Source organism: Telmatherina bonti (assembly GCF_933228915.1).
Source record: "Telmatherina bonti genome assembly, chromosome: 24".
Classification (NCBI taxonomy): Eukaryota; Metazoa; Chordata; class Actinopteri; order Atheriniformes; family Telmatherinidae; genus Telmatherina; species Telmatherina bonti.
The window spans coordinates 23,980,912-24,003,641 of record NC_136633.1 but is presented as its reverse complement, the minus strand read 5'-3'; the positions used below and the strand labels follow the sequence as shown (position 1 = coordinate 24,003,641).

At 39.5% G+C, this 22,730-nt stretch overlaps 2 protein-coding genes across 2 annotated transcripts in view; one reads left to right on the top strand and one right to left on the bottom strand.

Annotated features, from left to right (window-relative positions):
• Positions 1–22,730, bottom strand: part of LOC306773884 (gamma-aminobutyric acid receptor subunit beta-3-like) — a gene marked incomplete at its 3' end in the record, with an annotated part of 90,953 nt that overhangs the window by 61,179 nt on the left and 7,044 nt on the right. The window lies entirely within an intron of this gene.
• Positions 918–22,730, top strand: part of LOC306773883 (gamma-aminobutyric acid receptor subunit alpha-5-like) — a gene marked incomplete at both ends in the record, with an annotated part of 34,927 nt that continues 13,114 nt past the window's right edge. Inside the window, 6 exons of the mRNA XM_079263827.1 lie at positions 918–967; positions 1,654–1,778; positions 5,377–5,444; positions 6,382–6,602; positions 14,336–14,418; positions 21,253–21,396. Of these exons, the coding sequence (XP_079119953.1) occupies positions 918–967; positions 1,654–1,778; positions 5,377–5,444; positions 6,382–6,602; positions 14,336–14,418; positions 21,253–21,396 (691 nt within the window). The remainder of the gene's footprint in view (positions 968–1,653; positions 1,779–5,376; positions 5,445–6,381; positions 6,603–14,335; positions 14,419–21,252; positions 21,397–22,730) is intronic.

Genomic DNA, 22,730 nt, shown 5'->3' with positions numbered 1-22,730 from the left:
TATATATATATATATATATATATAAAGGTATGAAGTAAGTTCACACAGTAAGGCTGAGACAGAAGATGTGACTGCCGCTGCTGTTGCAACAGCTCTGGAGGCGGTGCGGGAGACGCGGTGCCGGAGACGCGGCGCGGAAGACGCGGTGCGGCAGGCGCTGAGGAAGCAAGCCAGAGAAGCCGATAGGAGGAGAGCAGCAGACAGACTACTACAACAACCCCTGATTGACAGAGAGACATAGAGAGAGAGCGAGAGCAGAAACAAGCCATGGGGAGAAGCTAAAGAGGAGGAGGAGGTGAGACGACCGACAAGCACGGGGATGAGGTGATCGCCCAGTTCAGTTTCAGCACCGCCGAAGGAGAGCCCCAGCCCCCGGTTCGCTGTTTGTGACTGATCCACGTTCAGGTACTTCTCTTCTCTCTGGCTTTTTTTTCATGCTTCTAAACACACACTGAAAAGATTCATATCTACGTTATTGTTGTGGAAGGAAGAGAAAAGGAAACGCTGGAGGAGAGAGGAACTGTAATGCACTGGGTTCACATGCAGCTGCAGCTTTTACACAATGGATTCACACTGCAGAAACAATCAGCCTGCTTTTATTTATTCTGTTTCTGTAACTGTTCATATCTTTGTTTCTACGATGCATTATTTTATCAATGAACTGGTTTTGGATGTGGAAGTTGCAGATTGCAGCCTCATTGATGCACACATTGTCCCGCTGCTTGATTTAGTGATGCTCTGCCTCTGTACGCAGCAAGGTTAAGAGTTTTCTAAGGATGATTTTACTGCCTTAAAACACTATACTTAGTCTTTAAATAACAATGAAAAAATTTGTCTTCTTTTTTTTTTTTTTTGCTTCTGTTTCTATCTAGATGTTTGAGGCACCTCTTACAAACAAAACCGGCCGAATTCCAGCCATGGCAAAGCTCATCCTCTCCCTCCTGCTCTTGTGTGGAAGCCAAAATAGGTAAAGCAGGGAATAAAGCATGTATAAAACACTTGTTTAAGCATTTAAAAGGGATTTATTCCCTCACTGAAGCTAATCAATGAACATGTTTTGTCTGAACACTGATGCTAGATGAATCATAAGTTTAATTTTAGTTGCAATCATCAGCATTGCCACAAATTTAGTTTTCACATTTTGAGTTTCAGTATATATTTTGCTGCAGATTCCTGCCAGTTCTGCCCTTCTTTGGAGGATTGATTGCATGTCTGAGCTGCCCTCTGCTCACAGCATAGCTTAGGTGGCTGTCTTGTTGTCAAAGAAAGCTGTGAAAAAAAAAAAAAAAAAAAAAAAAGAGGGGATCTTTGGCTGGAAATGTCTGGAACCTAAACAAATCAGTGACATAGAATGAAATCCGCTCGAATTTCTTCAACATCTCCGAACTCAGACTAATCAAAATGCTCCTCATCAGGACACAACGCCTCACCTCATGCTATATTTAAAGAGAAAGCTCGTTTGTTTGCCTTTGGATCAAACATCTAAGCCTTAATTATCTCTACTGGTAGTCATAAGCAGTACTTATGTTCAATAATTAATCACAACCAGTCCGTCCTTGATGCGGCTCGCTAATTAATTACAATAACCATGCCATGTTTGACGTCAAAGTTGAACCAATACCGATGTCTTCTTTCCTCCCTCGTGCCTCCTAGCATCTGCCAATCTTCTTCAGAAGCTCAGAAGGAGACGGGCACCAACGACAACAGCACCGTCTTCACTCGCATCCTGGACGGGCTCCTGGACGGCTACGACAACCGGCTCCGGCCAGGACTCGGAGGTTTGCTCAACGTGACAGTATCGATATATCCTAATATGTCCCATGTTGGTAAAAGTGAAGGTGTCAGATGCTGAGGGAGGATCTTGAATGCATCTTTTGTCAAAGGAAGGGAAGGTAAATCAATGGAGATAACCTCACAGCAGCCAGAGTGCAGCTCTGTGTGGTGTTTTATTCACGCTCCTCACCGTGGCAACAGGAGATAACCTTGAGAGCCAACAAACTGCCATTCAGACGTGGAAAGCTTTTTATTCTTTCCTCCCACAACATGTCTAAAAGATGATTCTTCAGCCCTCACAACGCAGCTCTCTCTTCACCTTTATGTGGACTACAGTTGTCCCAAAACAGGAGCAAACAATGGGCTCTTTCACATCCACAGCCGTGATTTGTCAAGGCAAAAACCCTGCACTCACATCCTGGTAACGGTTGCTACCCTTGACAAGAGGGCCTAAAAATACATACCTGGGGAAAAAAAAAAGAGGACTGGAAGAGAACAAACCGGCCGCGGTGTTCCGAAAACAGATTTTAGATCCTGGCTTTCTCCATTTATGAGGTTGCAAATGACATTTAAAAAGTAATGTGTTCTGCTTATTCACATCACAGATAAGTCACGGATCAGGTGGATTAGTATGAGTACTGTCAGATACCGTCAGTGGGCTAGGGATGATATTGATCATGTTAGCTCATTTTATTGATCAGTGTCTCAACTGTCATTTTCACCCAATTCATAAGTATGCACGATACCACGATTTGCTCTTGGTACGATACCATCAGCTTATGCTCTTTTTTCATTGATACAGTTCAGATACTTCCCATTAAAGGAAAATCACTATTCTAGGGTATACATAAATATCTTTACTGCAAAGGCAATATGGTATATAAATAAATAAAACTCCAGATCAATACTTTATATACTTGAAACAATAAGAAATTAAGTAGATGAGTAAATTAAAAGATACCATAAATCATTTTAAAATGATTTAAAAAAAAAAAAATCAAACTACACATAAATAAAAAGTATTACATTATTAAATGGGCAATAAAAAATCTGTAACCAGCTATATATGAAAACAAAACATCAGTAACAGTATCAGCATCGTTATGACATCTGATTGGCTACCAGAGTCATGTGACATGGAGGGAGTACACCGTTGCTGGGCCTCACATACAGTTTTATTGCCTAAAACTTTAAAATGTGAGAACAAATGACATTTTTTGTAAGAACAGAGTGGTATTTCAACACCCAAAAACGTATTGAATCCAACATTTAGACTGGCTGATATCAAAATATCAACTCTGAAATGTCGATAAGCCCAAACCTTGACATAAGCAGTAAATGTTCACTTCAGAATTTTATATCAACAAGGTGTTGTTTATCTTTTACTGTAGAAAATCAATCAGTGCCATTAGTTTAAATATTAAATATTAACAGTAATTGTAATTTTTTTTATTTTACTTTTGACTCATGTCTAAAGCTGGCTTTACAATTTTCACGTGCAAAGACCAATAAGAACCTTTCTGATGTTACTGTTAGCGATGGGAAGTTTGGCTCTTTTAAAAGAATTGGTTCTTTTGACTCTGCTATTTTAGAAGATTCGGTTCTTTTCAGCTTCCAAATGGTTCATTTAGATTCACTCAAAGCTTTTATTTTGTCTGATTTAACAATTGTATTTGTTTGTTGAGCGCATTTTTCTTTAAATTTTTTTTATCACAAAAGTCTTTTTTTGGGGTATTTTGAAATGAATTTTAAAAAAACTTCAATACTTTAATGAAACAGAGCTGAACACAAAACTACACCAAGAAAATCAAGGAAATAATGGTCAAAGTTTGAACATTTTAGCATTTCAAATTTGTATGTAATTAACCACATGGTGCATTAATAAAAATTCCACCCCCAAGGTTTGACTCTCTTAGACAAGAATCAGTTCTTTTAGTTCACAACAAAGAATCGGCTCCAAAAGTCGTCTTTTTCATGAAAAACACGTCACTTGCTACTATTTGAAATTTCTTCTTAATGTAGATTATTTGACTTTGTGTTGACATTTTAGCCTTTTCCTCAGTGATCAGTCATGACATATTTAGAATCAATAAATTAATTTTTATATCAGAATTGTGAGGATGGCACCATTATCACAAAAACTGAATACAACAACTCTCTAAAACTTTTAAAACAAATAATCTACCATCATTTTCCGGTGGTTATAATTAAACAGAGGAGAACAGTCCAACCTTAAGGCTTTGATAACGAACAACAAGAGAGCCTAATGATTACATGGGTTGTCTTATAATTAGTACTTAATGATTTAATTCAGTGGATTTCTTGTGAAAACTCAAGTTTTCAGGTACCGAAAGGAGTATGTTCTGCATATCATAAGATCCATTGTGGAATAAGTTCACAGCAAGAAAGGAGGTTCAATACAAACAATGAAAAGATATTTACTGAAGAATAAATTCTAATATTGTTTAAAATGGCATATTTGTTTAAAAAAAAAATACGTTAAGGAACCCTGCGATGGACTGGCGAGCTGTCCAGGGTGTACCCTGCCTGTCGCCCAAAGCCAGCTGGGATAGGCTCCAGCTTCCCCGCGACCCTGAATTGGAATAAGCGGTTCGGAAAATGAATGAATGAATGAATGAACGTTAAGGAACCACTAATGGTCTTTCTCTACACATGACAAGAACAAGTCTTACTACTTTACTTTTATTATTCTGGTTTTCAAACCTCCAAATGACCCTATCTGACTGCATTTATCACAAGATATTCAGTTAGCATGATTTTCTAACTTAAATCCATGTCCATTTATATTTCTGATAAGGTCATAAACTCTTTATTTCTTTCTTCTACATTTGGTTGGCAGCACAGACGTAAAAAAGGAGAATTTCATTTTTTTAATGTTAAATTATTTAACCATATTTTGACTTGGTTATTTTTCAGTTTATTTTTAAGCAGCAGCAGTTGTAGGTTTAAACATAACCATCATTTTGATGATTAAAGAAAAAAGGAAAAGAATTAGTGACCTGAGCAATGGGGGCCTTTTCCCTCAGTAGAGCCCTTTATCTAGCAACGCCCCTGTTGATCAAATCAATCAAAGATATTTTGTTCATACCCGAGGGGAAATTCAAATCTTGCAAGAGTTTCCCCAGTCTACTTGCAGAAGTATCCTCGGGCACCAAGTTTGTCTCTAGTACGTTGCTGTGGAGCAACCATCTCCAGCTCCAGCCTTTGAAGACAACTGCAAGTGCTCAAATTTAACAGGTCATTGTGCAAACCTGGCAGCAAACTGCTGGACACAATTCCTCTAGATCAGGTGCGTTGGAGCAGGAAAACATCTAAAACATGCAGGACAGTCTTTTTTAAAGGCCAGAGTGTAAGGTCCCTGCTCTAGATGAAGATACAGTGTAATGTCTCATGTTTTATCGTAAACTGGTAGACGATTTCATAGTCCAGGTCCAGGAAGCGGCCTATGTACGCACCCAGATCATCCAGCCTTGGTGCACATGATGATATTTATAAAAACACCCATAAAATGCATCATCTCTTTCCTATTTGACCAACTAAATTCTGTTTTATCCCTCATTCTGATCATTTCCCCTTCAACAGAGAACGTCACGGAGATCAAGACCAACATTTTTGTCACCAGCTTCGGCCCCGTGTCTGACACGGAGATGGTGAGTTTGTCCACGGCAAACACTTCAGCCATGCAAAAAGAAATCAGCTAGACAAACACATACAAACATCTCCCTTTTATTTATAGATGGCAGCATATGTTTATACTTCACGATGTTGGTGTCACTGCTCCTGCTGCTTTCTGGAAGTATGCTCATGTCCGACTTCGTGGCTTGTCGCAAATTGAATTAAATTAAATTCAAGAGGATGAGCTAAACTTTCAACATTTCATGCAATGTGGCTGACCCATTCTAACTTTTTCCCAAATAATTTACCTCTTCATTAATCCCGTCTCCTATGAACATCAAGGTTCCACCTGGGGAACGAGATGCCTCAAATGTACTCTTTCATTAAATGTTCCATTAGGTTTTGCATTATCCTTGGTACGCTTTGACAGGGCATCATCAGACTTGCCAATTTGCTATAATTGACTTGAGAGAGGTCTTGTTGGAGGTGGCGTGACTGATGAATGGATTGTTATGAGAAACTTGAATGTTTCTCGGTCCAAAAGAGCTCATACGTCAGTCTGCTCGCAGCATCTTCATCCTGCTGGATGCCGCATTGTTTTTGTTTCATGGTCATTTGTTTATCAGAGCTTGAAGCGAGTCAATATTTCACACACGAGCACGTCTGTGATGGATATGTACTCTGCAACGTCCAAACCCTGCATCCCTAAAATCTAAGATGACTTACAATAACATTGAGGGTGAATTACTTTGCAGTTTGGTGAAGTTAAATGAAGTTTTCTTTGTCAACAAGTTAATTTTATCCTGTAGAAGTGCTGAAATTTATGGCAAAAGCCAAAGACATTTAAAATACCATTACTGAAGATTTTGAAGATTGATTAGATCCCATTTTTAGAACGTGCACCAGTAGCCAGTTTGCCTTCTTAAACTCCCCTCCCAAAATCTTTTTTTCTCTTGCTGTTTTTTTTTTTAGGAATACACCATAGACGTGTTCTTCCGTCAGAGCTGGAAAGACGAGCGTCTATGCTTCAAAGGGCCAATGGTGATGCTGCCATTAAACAACCTGCTTGCCAGCAACATCTGGACCCCTGACACTTTCTTCCTTAATGGGAAGAAGTCTATTGCTCATAACATGACCACGCCTAACAAGCTGCTGAGGCTGCAGGACGACGGCACTTTGCTTTACACCATGAGGTAGGCCGCTGCAAAGACCGCCAGCGACACGTGATGTACTGTGACTAAGAAGCTCTCAAGGTTGGAAGCATTTTATGAAACAGTGCATTCATGTGTTAGAGAAGTACAGAAGTTTAAGGTACAGATGAAAACAGGTAAAAGCTTTGAATACACAGCGATGCCTCAATGTGTGTCTCAGATGGCAGGAAAACAGAGACACCCAGTGGTCAGATGGGAGTACTGCAGGTAGTAGGTCTTTAAAATTGGAAAGATGAAGCATCTGGATGCGGCAAATGTTTCTTTTCCCCCTTTTTTTCTTCTATGCAGAAGAAGAATCTTTCTTATATAATTCAGAATTAATCATGTCTGCTTTAAAAGAAAGAGAGAGAGAGATAAAGGAAAGCTCCAGAGGGAGATCATTTATTATTAAAAGTAACCTCATTGTGAACTATCATTTCTGGCAGCGATCGAATGGTAAATCAGAGCCAAACACAAAGAACCTTGTGCAACTGTCCCTATTAGGACATTGCACCAACTTAATTTATTCATTGTGCAAAGCCAAAGCTGAACCTGAACACTGTCCTCGTCATGATTCTCGTTACAGCAATAACTAGGAGCAGGAATAAATTTCTGCCTCATTAGGAAACTTTAGTCCCCATACGGTCTGTAATTGACATTTTCCGGAACTTATTCACATGTTAATCGTGCACAAACATGTTTACAGCCTGGTTCAAAAACCCATATAGGTTTAATTGTGCTACCTTCATACCTTCAGTCTCGAAACTCGAGGTGTGCCATTTTGATTGAACAACCGCAGATTTTTAGCTTGCTTACTTCCATTAGCTGGTTAGCTTCTGTTAGCTCCGGGTTAGCTTGTTAGCGCTTAGCTACAGGCAGCTTTTAGTTTGATGGGTGTCAATCATCAACCCCGACACTCACAGCCCTCCTTTTAGCTCCACCTCTTTTCCCATTTTTGTATTTTCCCAAAGTGACGACATGTGCGCCCGCTGAGCTGACATTCAGCTCTTCAGACACCTGCAGGTGACGTCACGAAGGCTCCGCCCATCATTTTAATGTGCAGTCTATGTCTTCAAACCGAACTGACCCTTCATCTTATTTAGTTTTTAATTCATTTTTTAATGTTTCGATCATAACTTTGTAAATTTGACTACTTTCTTTATGTTATTCATGTAAACTGTTTTGTTGTTTTTATGCTTTTATTTTACCTGCATCACATGTTATGCACTGTAGTTTAAAGACGCATCTATCATGTCTATTTCTGGAGCCGCTGCTACCCAGCAGCATCCAGAGGTTGAGAAACTGCACAACACAACTTTTACATCCGGGACGTGATGTTTTGCTTCATGGTATCATAAGGAACTGACTGTTTTGATCATGCAATGTTGCTGATTCGACAAAGAAACGCAAGAAGATTAAAAGAGAGAAAGAGACAAAACAAGATCGTCTTTTGCTGGCTGGAGACAGCTAACAGGTCAGGTACAAGGTGGATACTGAATTAGTCGTCAATATGGGGGAGTGTGATGGGGAAAATGGCAAGAGTTCTCTAGTGTCTTTAAGGTGCTTTAGACATAAATGGATGACGAACATTTGAGACATGAGTATGAGAATCCTCTACAAAAGCAAGGGGAACCTTGGAAGAAATTGTTTTATGCTGGTTTTTGCAACATAAAGCCAAACTGTTTGCACTGAATTCAATGAAACTCGATAAGAAAGTGGGGATGGATAAACAAATAACTGGATTTTTTCATTTAAAATTGCGAGGCAGGGCTTCGGTCTCAGTGTAGGAAAGCAATATATGACTCAACTTGTTTTCCTTGCAACTAATGTCTCAGAGTGACCTTACGACCAGAGAATTAGAGTAATTCTGTGCTCACTCTCAGAGTTCACCAGCTGGAAGATCCAGAGGTGACTGTATCACTAATGATAGCACTCTGATCAAGGCCTCGCAGACAGGACGAATAATGCCGGATGGAGGGTGGATTATCTATATGCGACCACTCTGACATAGAAACGTAGGCAAGGAGGGGTATATTTATAGGCTCCTCTTTGTCACATATATTACATGCACAGATGAACACACACAGACTGTGGAAGCAACGCTGACCTTTAACTTCGAGGCTTAACCAGTATGAGATTGTACAAATCTTTTTGTACAAGTTGGACTTCATAGAAATCTTAGGATTCATGTCTGAATGCAAAACAAAAATTGACTGTGTGTGTTAGAGTGAGGGAGCGATAGCTTGGTCTCCAACAGTGTAAGAGCAGCTTTGGTCTCTTGCCTCAGTAAGAGCAGAGCGCTTTTAATCGTCCGATTGTTACTCTACTCTGCTCGTCATTACCAGCAGAGCTTAGCCACAGGAGGCACTGATGTTTCCCATATAAACTCACACACTGACACACAAATGCACAGTTTCACACTCACACACACACACACAGTGGCCATCTGGGTACTTTCAGGTTACAAACAACAGCAAATGTCCACCAACATCCGGTTTTATTGTCTTATTTTCTGCCTTATACCTTTATAACAAATGAGAGATTTTCTGTTCAGACCCTCCTGAACATCCCCCCATCCCCCAACCCAAACATATTATTACACACTCTGCAATGGGGCTGGGCGATATGACGATATATATCCTTTGGATTATAGAAAATGTCCATCGTTTCATATGAGGCTGTATTGTTTACGCCACAATGAGGTGCTTTACTGCAGTATTTTACGTCATGATGTGCTTTACGGCACGCTGCAATATATAAACAAACATGGAGAAAGAAGGTAGAAGACGTATTTCAGAGCAGGATAAACTCTAAAAGATGACCAGCCAACCCAAACTGATGAGCTTGTTCCTAAAAGAGGGGAAATTTCTGTCGCATGGATGCGGTTTGGATATCAAAAGACCGACGTGGAACAGACAACAGACGAGCTCACAGTCCCAACAACGGACTCCGACACAACTAACTCATTTTGTCACCTGCACGAGAATCAGAATAAAGAATAGAGAATAAAGAGTCAACGAGTAAGAGCAGCAAAAGCAGCAAAAACAGCGTCAAGTGGAGGCGAAAGCTCATAATAAACTCCAGACGCAAACGCTGCAACAGGCTTTTACCCGTGAATTGTCATTCGGCCATAGTTCCCCCAGATGGAAGGAGATCAATGCTGATGTTTCCATGCACATCTGACACATAACTGATGACAGACACAAAATTACACAAAAAATGTCATATCATTACGTATATTGTAATGGGGATATAAAAAGAGCTACATCTTGATATGAAATTTTGGTCATATCGCCCAGCGCTACTCTGCAACATTTCTGATGCTTTGATGAGTCGAAACAGACTTCTAAAAATTCTCATAAAGCTGAGATGAATTAAGTAAGGCTGGGTTAGGTTTAGGAAAGCATTCAAACCTGGATTGTTGCCATAGTAACCTATATCCAAATCCATATTCACGTACTCTGAGATAGCATAGACTCTGATGTCAGAATATCCAAGCTGCCAGTAGTTAAAATAAACTGGAACTGGAATTCACAGCTCAAAAACTCAGATGAGCATCAACAGTTTCCGACTTAAATTCCAACATGGTCGAATCAAACGTAAACAGTGGCGATAAACATGACAATAAACCGTACATTGCCATTTCTATGTGTGTCTAACAATATCAGTCATAAGCACAGAACTGTTCGACGTTCAACAGTTCAGTCCAATAACTCAGTTCAGTTTGATTCAGTTCAGCTGGATTTGGTTCAGTTCAGTTTCAGGGCTTTCAAACAGGCTAGTTCCTGAAGCTAAATCTGAGCTGGCTGGTTCATTCATCAAAAATGAGCTGGTTTGGAACCTGAAAAGGTCAAAGGGCACCAAAAAATGGTGGTTCTTCTCAGTCACAAACCGTGATGTGATTGCTGGGTAAAGGCTGAACTGCTGTTTCACAGATCAAAACAGTAGAATGACAAAGTTGTGAATGAAAATAAAGTTCAGATCAGCTAAATTACTTTCATAAATCACAGGAACTTATTTTAGGGCAAAACCTCATTGTCTGTGCGTTGTGTTGCCTGGCAACCAGTTTAGGCAACTGGATAGGAGATTCATAAAAGCTTATGTGGACATTGTAACATGTCATGAGTCACTCGGTTTTCTGGAAATATAGTTAATTTCAGGAAATACTTCGGTTCTGGTTACACTGGTGTGAGCGCAAACTGGTTCACCATAAAGTACCAAGGTTCTTAGACTGGAAAATGGACCTAATACCAGAACTAGAACCATATCTGTGTGGAAATACCATCTGTTATGATCTCATATCATTTCATTACTTTGATGTCAGTTCAGTTCAGCCGAGTTCATTCGATTCACTTTAAGTCATACAGAAAACTGACTGGGATAAAACAGCTGTGTAGCCATAAGAACACGTCTTTGATGTGATGATAATTGGACATAAAGGTTTCAGAGTTTGCTAGGAAGCATAAAGCTTGGACACTGGAGCAACAGAAGAAGGTTGTGTGGTCTTATGAGTCCAGACTGACCCCGTTCCAGAGTGATGGGAGCATCAGGACAGATGAAGTGATGCAGACATCATGCCTAGTGTGTACTGTAGAAGCCTGCGGGGGAAGTCTATTATCTGGGGTTGCTGCAGTTGGTCAGGTCTAAGTTCAGCAACACCATGAATCCATCAGAGGATTCATTTACAGGACTCAGATTGTGAAAGAGTGATTCAGGCAGCAGGAGACATTTTCACTCATGGATAGGCCACCAGAGTCCAGATCTGATCTCCTTGGAGAATATTTGAGACTACGCAGCGACACAGCTCCAGTGATCAATACAAGATATTGGAGAAAAATAATTAAAACCCAGGACGGAAATAATTACTAAAACTAGGTTTATAGTTACTATGAACAACATAAAGAAACAAACCCTAGTACCGTACTTCCCTGCATATAAAACACACTGATTTATGTGAACATGCGGTATGTTAACACTCTGAGGCACTCACATACAGCCATAGACAAGCACATGACAGAAAATGAAACCTATCTCACCCAAACACATTTCTACATCATAAATGTGCCGTTCACAGCTCATATCCCTTGTCTCCTAAATGTTGCTGTGCAGGCACAGCATTTCAAGACAGTTACACAGAACAAAAGCGATTGGTTTCCTGGAGCACATTTCTATGCATTTGTCTCAATGGATAATTCATAAACTGCCACTTCTCACAACACACTGCAAGCTCGATGATGGCTGACACAGGCAGATACAAGGATCATTGTTTCTTAAACACGAATGGTGGCTTAATTCTTAACATTTAATCACTTTGGTTGTACCTTTTAGAAAAAAAATTCATTGAGCTTGAGAGGCTTGTGGCCATTTGGTAGTTAAAATACTTGTGTACTTAATTCAGTCTGTTTTAGGTTTTTATTTTACTGTATAGTCAGTCTCATGATGATCTTCACATTCCCACCAGTGTCCATGTGTGGGCCTGTCCTGGGTTTATGCCAGGTGACAGAACTGTTCATCGTATCTGTAGTCTGACAGAGCACAGGCACATATGAACCACATGTAGAATGAGTTTATGTGATCCACATGTGAAGAAAACATGATTCACATTTGGATAAACGGAACCAAACACATGTTTATAACATGTGATTTACATGGAAACCATGTAATTCACTTTTTCTTTCAAGATTATCACATAAAATCCTTTCAAAACCAAGTTTGCACATGTGATCCACATGTACAGGCATCACAATTGTAAACATGTGGTTTTGAAATGAGCTTATGTAAATTACATGTGACGAAAACACGATTCACATTTGGATAAACGGTACCAAACACACGTGTATCATGTGAATCACATGCGATCCATATGATTCAAATTTTCTTCAAGTTGGTTACAGAAATCCCAAAACCACATTTACATGTGATCCACATGTACAGCACATGTGAACCACACGTGTAAACATAGTTTTGGAAGGATTTTATATGATTCACATGTAATGAAAATATGAATGACATTTAGATAACATGTACCAAACATGTGTATCATGGGATTCACATGGGAGTCATGTGATTGAAGTTTTCTTCACGTTGATCAAATATAACAATTTCAAAACCATGTTTGCACATGTGATCCATATGTCTGGGCACATGTGAACCACAATTGTTGACATGTGGTTAAGAATGAGTCTATGTGAACCATATGTGAAAAAACTGTGGATCACCAAACACATTTGGATCACATAAAATCATTCCAAGACCACGTTTGCATATGTAATCCACATGTACATCTGGTTCACATGTGCATGTGGTTCACATGCTTTTTTTGTGTGACGATTCAAAGAAATGACATGAAAGTTGGTCAAAGAGGATTCATACTAGCCACCAAATATAGACTGCCAAGATGATCAGAATGGCACACTCTCTATGCTCAGTTTGTACGTTTCAGTTATTAATTACACTTATTTACCATATTTCCGTAAAAACTTAATCAAACATGGGGTGGCTTAAGACTTTTGCACAGTACAGTCGCTGACACCCTTATTAAGGAACATAGATTTGGATTTATAAGCATCTTATTTCGGGTATTGCTCTCTTTGTGCTCGTTCTGTTAATGGGGCAAGCCTATGTGAATAATTAGAACATGGTATAATTGCCGAAAGCCCTGTTCTCATTTATTTGTCCCAGAGAAACCCTTTCCTCCCCTCCGCTGAAAAAACCTTGAGCTACGTCAAAGCAGTAACGCAGACTGGATGATCCTGCTGAGCCCCAGAATCGTTGTCTCCGTGGAAACCAGAAGTAGCTTCTTTTCCCACTTCGTTCCACTTCATTCACCGTATTGATTTAATTGGAAACCTCCAGCAGTATGTACACGCTGTACATGCTGAAGGTATTGGAGCATAAAATACATGTCCCAAGTAGATTTTGCATCAACCCTGGCAACACTGTGATAATTAAGAGTATGATGTAGCTCAGTTAGGGGAAAAACAAAAAGTGCTTCTCTGTAACTAATGCTGAGGAATGCCTTGATGGTTAAAAAACAGATAAAAAATATATAATGAGTCTTCTGGACCGAGCCTATTAGCTTCAGTGAACCCACAATCATTACAACATGGCATTACTATTCATCATCACTCAAAGAGCAGACATACCCACGGGGATTTGATTTAATCTAGGACAGATAGCTCAAAATAAATAATAAAGAAAAAGTACGAATTATTAGATTTTCAAGGCCGGCGTGTATGTGGGACACTTAAAGGCACCATCTCTGTAGCTAAGAGAGGTTTGGAGTGATTGCCAACAGGAAATGAAATATAAAACAGCAGTTGTGTTTGTGGAAGGTTTAAATAGGCTGACATCTGGGTGGGGGTGGGGGTAAATATAGACATCATAAGCAGTTCAAATAATTTTCATTCTATTAAGGCATTTCTGGTTGGACATTACAGATTAAACCAAAGTTTCTTTGTGTTTTATGGAGCAATAAGAGCAGAGACACACTCCGACCACTAGGTGGTGCTGTTATCACTTCAGTTCCAAGACATAGACATGCTTTCTGACCACACCATCAAAACGTCATGAATTTCCTGTTCTAGTTGCACCATTAACCTCCAATTCTAGTCCTAAAGCACCATTATACCATAGATTTAAGGGGCTTCCCTGCTCCAACACACCTGATTTAAATTAAAGTTTTAACAGTATGAGGGGTAAAACAACATTTTTCCATGTGATCTGTTTTATTCCAGGTTGACCATATCTGCGGAGTGCCCCATGCAGCTGGAGGACTTCCCCATGGACGCTCACGCATGCCCTCTCAAGTTTGGCAGCTGTGAGTAAAATCCCTCTGCCGTGAAGGCTGCATCCACTCTCTCCTCACAGCATCCACTATTATTGTTACACAGTGGCCTTTTGCAGCCCAATGCAATAGGTTTTACATAGCAAACATATGTGACATTTATGGTGCGATGCTAAATGCTTTTTTTTTTTTTTTGCAAATCTTCTATATTTTGACCACGTTGGAATAAAGTATTCACAGTCCATCCTTCAGCTAATATAATCCTGAGATGAGAATAGATTGCCGCTGGTTCTTGGACACCCAAATATACCAGTCATGGGATAGGCTGTTCCTGGCGCTTCTTAACGCAGGAGGCAGGAAGTGAGGACATGTACAGAGGCAAGAAGCCCTGGTGTTATTTAAAGACAGATCTGGCCAAATGCCACATCTCAAGGTTCTGTTGGGATAAAAGGATAAGGCTCTTATCCCCAGATTTTAGTGAGGTGTTGCCCGCCCACTCTTGCTATGTCCACTTACACATTTGAGCACAATCCAATTAAAGTGCAAGGAGGTGCCGGGGCTTCCCATGGCTTGTGCAAACCATATTATCATGGTTAAGCTCTTCAGGTTGAAGGAAGAAATGCATAATAGGCATTCTATTGTGTGTGAAGTCATATTTGTACATAGGAAGGCCTTTAGAACATAGAAGATTGGTGTAGGCAACGCGCTCACCCCTTTAAGACTGAGTATTTGTAGCCTTGATGTATGTTCTCAGGTCACTTCAGGTCACTAATCCCAGCTGCTGCCCTGCTTACTTATAGTCCAATAAGAAGGAAAGCATGTCCTTTCAAAAGAGAAAATACACGGATAACTTTTAGCTTCATGAGCCAGGCTTACAATACACAACCAGGTAAAAAAAAAAAAAAAAAATAAAAAAAAAAATCCTAATTATAAAAATATATTTAAAAAAATGACTGGAATAAAAATATAAAAAGGAAAAAAATGTGGTAAATAAAATAAGACATACTACACTGTGCCGCTATCTAAGAAGAACTAAACCAAAATGCAAACACACCATCTTGTGTTTGTCTTTAAAAGATGATCTCTGGAAGTGTAATAGTGGTTTCTATCCCTCGTAGCATGATCGAGCGCTGAAAGTATTCATAGAGGCAGTAGCCATAGCTATAACAATCAGAAAAAAAAAACCAATGTTACGAAGTACCACCATCTTCATCAAGTCTGGAGAGAAGCATATCCTACAAGGTCAGTGAATGGCCTCCCTGCTTCAGGAGCTGACTTGCAGATGAAAGGGGATATACAAAAGCAGCAACACTTTCCTGAGCACATCATTTCAACAACTCTGCCTGCTGACATGGTTGTCTTTTCACCTTATACAAAACAGGTGATCACAGTAGATCTCACTGTATACTGAGAAGAGCGCATGGAGGATGCTCGAGAGCCTACGATTCAGCCACGTTGGGCAGGCTGAGCTTGTAAAAGAGACAATTTAATCTCAAGCCTCTACATGATAAGAGAAGGTTAAATAAATAAAGAGTTGAAATATACCAGGTACAAGGAGTTGACAGAGCAGAGGATGTTGGGCCACCTATTTGAGCTCATTGAGTTAAGATGTTGGGGCTTTGAGCAAGCTTGGGATCCAAGGCTTGGCTAAGAAGAGGGTCATAAAATTAGTTACAGATGGTGATTCTGCCTGATGAGTGATGCAAGCTGGGGACTGGTCACCTCTGGCTGGGTTGCCATGGAGAGGGTGTATGATGTTTTACCGGAACCAAAACACCCCACTGATAATGGATATCAGAGTTTCTATAGAAAATATTCTCAAAGTTTGCCTCATCAGCCAGGATTAAAATATCCATTCATTCATTTTCTTAACTGCCTGGTCCATTTAAGGGGTGCAGGGAAGTTGGAGTCTATCCCACCAACCGCTGGACGAGACGCTGGTTCACCCTGGACAGGTCACCAGTCCATCAAAGGGCTTAAAAGTACTAAAGAATGATTAAGATTTTTCTTCCTGAACAGCTCTTTTAAGATCCCATCACATCATTTCACTCCGGTTGAGGTCTGGATTTCAACTGTATCATTTAAACACTTTCATTTGTAGATATGCTTCCGCATTTGGCATCATCGTCCTGTTTTATGACCTAGTTTTTGTCAAGCTTTAGCCGTCAGACAGATGGCCTCGCATTTGATCCTAGAAGACTTCGGTGTACATCTGCATCCTGCATACATACACGCTTGACTCTTTGACTGGAAGGTGCATAGAGTGCTTGGACTGATTATGTCTGTGCCTTGTGATCACTTTGTTGTGAATTGGCACTTTACATTCAAACAAAGCTGAATTAAAACAGATGTCGCTGAACCAACGTTGCATTAATTTGGTGAATAAAAGGCCGACATTTTATGAATGTCAGTTCATGTGAAACGCAGATTAAAGCTCTTTCAGTTTGGTTAGAGACTCAGCAATAAAGTTACAAGATTTCTGTCTAATGACCTTTAAAGGTTTCAGCTTGATTGCTGTCATCAGAGAAGAAGCAGTTTACAGTCTCAGGATGAAACCCTCTACCCAGGTTACCATGGTGATTTTGCAAGCAAAGGAAAAACTCCTTTATGATGCTAAAAACAGTGACTTTCAGCTCAGAAGAGCTACTGATGGGATTTTGTATAACCTGAGTCTAGACCTACACCACAAAACAAGCCCAGATCTCAGCCCTTCATCCACCACTGTGCTTGATTGATATTTGGTTGAGTTCGTACTGATATGCTGTGTTTAGTTTTCTCCTAACATGATGCTGTGGATTCTTATGAAACTGCTCCACGTTGATCTCGTCTGTCCAACGGAGATTGTTCCAGTTGTCTTGTGGTTTATTCAGATAAAACTCTTCCACCTGCAACCCTTCCAAACCAACCATACCTGTTCTGTCGTCTTGTAATTGCACTCTCGTCAACTTTACCATTTAAGATGCCAACTGAGGCCTGGAGAATCTGAGATCTACCCTCTCTTTTCTTACAGCTTCTCTAAACACTGTAAAGTCTAATGCTGAGAGAAGATCTTTAATTTTTCCACTTGTGAATGAGCCCTAACTTCAGGATGATGACCTCCATATACTGATGAACAACTGCTTATTAAAGGTCATTGCTGATGTCTTTCCTCCTTGACAATGTGTTGCCTTTATGGAGGTCATATAGACAATTGATCCATAAAGTGTATTTAATGAACATTTCACACCCTGATTCTGTATTGTGGCATAATTTTTGCCAAAAACTATTAAATATCTTAACTGGGAGTTACCATTACATATGCAAGGCTCTAAATGAACTTCTCTGTTAGAATACCAGCCATTATGGAGAGTAGATTTGCTAAATTTCCTACCAATTTTAATTCCAATTAGCCTTTTTTTTTTCCAAGGGGAAAACGATCCAGCTTATAAATATTGCTGAATATATTTAATTGTACCTGCCGAACAGGAGCAACATTTTCTCAACGTATTGTTTTCCTGGAGATTTAAATTTCTCTACTAGTTTAGCTGCATTTTGTTTAGGCAGTAGCTTGTGAACAACATCACACAGTCAAGAGATGGATGATACATAATGGAAAAGCGTTCATGGGAAATGTTACTGCATCAATTATCAGAGTGATGAGTCAGCATCTGTGGCTTTTTCACATTGTAGTTACAATTAAATCCACCTCCTCGCTTCTCTGTTGATCTCTGAACCTGGTGTATAGGACTCCCCTTGCTTTACTTTCATAATTTATTCTAGTCTTCTAGCATGTGAATGGCTGGACAGTCAGATAATATATACTTAAGTTCCACCGTTTATTCAGCTCTTCCCAACAGGAGTTGATTCGTAAATTTATATTTGTACCAGCAAAATTACATATGAAGCCACATTTAATGGGTTGGTGGGTGTTAAGTCATTGTCAATCGTGTGGTGCAATAGAAGAAAAGGGTTCATAAGAAGTTCAATAGAGAAACACACTTCTCCCTGCTTTTTCCTGTAGCTTAATACTACTTCCTCCTAACCAAACACAATTGCAGACCCAGGTTTCATATGTCACCAAGCCTAGTCAAAACACAACAAATAGCATGTGTATTGCAAAACATGTCGCAGCAGGTAGAGGTGGAGGAGAATGTCTCCAAAAAAGTTTGAATAGTTCACCAGCATGGCAGTATTTTGGTTTTCACAAGTTTAGCAGAGAAACTGGCTACAAAACTAAATTTGGGAACACAACCAACTTGTTTTACCATGGACCTTTAGTCACTCGCATCCACAGGAATACAAGCTGTATTGCCCCTGATGAAACTCCACTTTGTCGTCAATGGAAGATTTCTCTGAAACCTCTACAAGCACAAAGCAAACCAAACTGGGCTTCCTTATTGCATTAAATGTAAATATATTCTCCAACACGATGCTTCTTAATCTTTACAAGTGCAAAACATCCCGTTATCTCTCTTTTTTGGGCCATGTCAGTCCTCTATGTCCTCAACCTTCCTATTGGCCACAGTAGGGGTGCCCATAGTTCGTCCTTGAGGGCCGCTGTCCTGGAGGTTTTCCATGCATCCATGTTCCAACACACCTAGCTAAAAATGGTAAATGGACTGTACTTACATAGTGCTTTCCCAGTCATGTTGACCACTCAAAGCACTTTAACTCTATATGTCACATTCACCCACACGTATTAAATGAATCCAACAGCCTATGAAGTTCTGCACAATGACTCTTTCATTTCAGTCAGGTGTGTTGGAGCAGGGATACATGGAAAACCTGCAGGATTGTTGCTGCTGAGGACGGGAGCTGGACAGCTCTGCACTATGTAGTCAGAGAATGGAACCTGTAAAGCAAATGTCTGGAAATGCATTACTTTCCAAACATTTTTTCCCCACAGTATTTAGACGTTGCTCAGGTTTCTTAAATTCATTTTTTTATTATTATAAATGAAAAAGCTAAATATAAACTGAATGTGTGTTTTTTATAAAGAAAAAGACAAAAGGCCAGCGCTACGTTTAAAATATATTTTAACACCTTTTTATAATTATCAATATCGATGAATGTGATCTTTCTTATTCAATATGCTTTTATTTTCATATCATTTAGATTTAGAACCACAACAAAACTCCGTTGTTCCTCGTGAAAGAGCATTTTTATGGCCTCATACTTTCATTTCTTTTATGCTTTTTTTTATTGCTAAATTACCTCTTGTAGTGTTTTTATTCCCTTCATAGCATTTTATTTGATAAATCCTTTAAGTGTTAGGTGTGTTGTTTTTTGTTTCAATTGTTTTGAAATTGTTAAAATAATGGTTGTTGGGCCTGATTGGATTTTATTATGTGATGTTTAGAAGTATGTGTCTGTAAATCAAGTTTTCAGTTAGGGACAATAAATTGCTGAAACGAAAAACATCCTACCTTGAAAAAAAACAAAAAAACAACTCAGCTAACGCATAAAAGGATCCATACTGATGCAGAAATGGAGGAAGTCGTGCCAAAAAGAAAAAAAAAACCTTACTTTTCCTACATTTGCTGCATGATTACAATAAACACAAGCACCATGACGAAATAAAAGAAAAAGATGTTTTTGTTTTTTTTTATTTATTGTATAGCAGGTGTTGAGAAATCGCATTTTTCCTGGATTCAGATGGTGAAGATGCAGCTGATGATGCAAACCTGCCTCCCGAAGCAGCGGGAAATCAATCAAACAAAGCCTAACACCACGTATCTCGGCCTGTTTTCTTGACAAAAATATGCCAAACACATGGAACAGTGAATGCATTCATGATTGCTTTCCCTCCATTTTCCATATAAACGCCCATGCATGAATATATGAATTACTTGTGAGATTTTAGGAAGCAGATCTGCACTCCAGCAAATCTCCATTTCCTCGTTTTGTTGATGTCTTTTGGCTGATTTGGAGTTTCCTTTGCTTCACACACGGGGCAGAATCTGCAAAGCAGCCAGCATGGAGTGCTGAGAAGTTGGCAAAGGTGCACCGTCTGGCCTGCCAAAACTCTTTATCTCTTGTGGACATAATGAAATTCACTGATAATCCCTTGCTTCAATCTACCCTCCAATTAAGGTCTGGCCTTTGGCCTGGCGATTGCAGGCTAAATTTACACACTGCAAGCCGTCTCCAGCAGCATCCAGACGCTAAATGAGCACCCAGAATGGAAACACCCAGGTTAAGATGTGATCTAAGGGCCAAAAATAAAAACCCTGTCAAATGAGGTCAAGCCAAGAATGAATGTTTACGCTTTTCTGAACATTTTATGTCTGAAAGATTTACTTGTAACATGATTAAGACTAATAGGTAACAGTAAGTATGTAGCCTCCAAGTCTTTCTGTTCAGAATTTAAATTGCCGCTGCAAACTTATTTTACTGGCTTCCTTTCGCTTCTTTCGCTGTCGTCTGTGTTCCTGGAAACACTAAATTGTAATCATGAAAATAAAAAACTTAAAATATTTTCTATTTTTTGAAGAATTGGTGGATTTAAATAGACTCCAGAGGTCACCAACTTGCAATTTCAGATCCAATGCAAAGTCGTCACATCACACCCAGCAACAATTTCCCTTCTTCACACTTCACAGTTGACGTAAAAGTAGCTTCAGCATGCGGCGATTGGAGATAAATGATATGCAGAGACAGAGGCCTCAGCTATGTGTGATACAAAATGTTGTGATTAATCTGAAACCGCCTGGTTTCTGTCGAGAGGGGAGCTCACCTCTGACGTAGGTCAAAACAAAAACAACAAACTTAAATTAAACACAAATACACACACTGTGCAAACGTACAAGCAAAACCCAAAACATCAGGAGCCCCAATGAGCATCATGTTCAGCCTGTACTGTAAAAATCTGCCTTCGTCCGTCCTCAGATGCCTATCCTGTGTCAGAGGTGGTCTATACTTGGACTCAGGGAGCTGCCAAGTCTGTGGTGGTGGCGGAAGACGGCTCCAGGCTCAACCAGTACCACCTCATCGGGCAGACTGCTGGCACCGAGGACATAAACACAAGCAGAGGTGGGTGTCGTGTTATGGGGTTTTTTTGTTGTTTTTTTTAAACCAGCGGTTTAATGGTTATGTAGTAGGTGTGCTAGTGATGCATGTGATAAAGCACTAAGAGTGGGAGGATTAATGAAAAAAGTTGTACTCCTAAATCCCAGTGGGGTTACATAAGAGCCCAGCAGAACAAAGCAGGTGTTCCCACAGTGTTTATACAGCTTATTTATCAGTCTAGAACAGGGGTGTCCAAAGTCGGTCCTCGAGGGCCGCTGTCCTGCAGGTTTCCCATGTATTCCTGTTCCAACACATCTAGCTTCCACTAAATGGATCAAACAGCCAATGACGTGCACAACTGATTAAGCTCTACTACTAATTAATTTGAATCAGGTGTGTCTGAGCAGGGATACATAGAAAACCTGCAGGATTCTGGCCCTCGAGGACCGGAGCTGGACACCTCTGGTCTAGAACAACAGGTTACAACTAACAGGCTATAATTCATGCTTCTAATTTATGTCTGCTTTTGTTTTGTTTCTGTTAGCAACACAGCATCATTTGGCTTGTATGTATACTGCAAACCACTTGTTTTGATCTGTAAATGCATCACCAAACAGGACACAGCAGGCGAGGCTGCTGACATGAAGCAGAGATCAGACAGGCATGTCACAATTACTGATTTTCTGGATATGATTACTGTCAAACAAAAAAGTCATGATTGTATGCGTTGCTGAATTTTCCAACACCATAAAGGTGTAAAATCACATGAAAATTCCTTATATGTCTGCATTTTAATTAAGACAGTCAAAATTCATGCCATTTAAAATCTGTTCTTGGCATTCTGTGGCAGGTGATGATTTTTTGCCAAACATATTATATATATATATATATATATACATATATATATATATATATATATATATATATATATATATATATATATATATATATATATATATATATATAATGTTTATGCAGTTTGAGACATTTTGCATCACTTTAGGGTAGAAACTTTACTCCATAAGATACTGGTCTCCTGCACCCTGGTGGACACCAAATAGCAGTGGACTATACTACAATGAGTTTGTTTTATTACATAGTAAGAAATGGTAAAAAAAACAAAAAAAAAACAAAAAAAAAAACAACCAAAGAATAAATTAATTATTTTCAGTTTTTGTGAAAGAGTCAAATGAAGACTTTCATTTGAAAAAAAAAAAAAAAAAAAAAAGGACTCTTCTCCCCAGTTGTTTTTAAGTTGGGCCACGACTGTGAACTGAATCCAGCAAAATCATCGTCATCCTCCTCATTTTTGACAGTTCTGATGATTTTCAAGCTTTACATTCAGAACATGAAACATC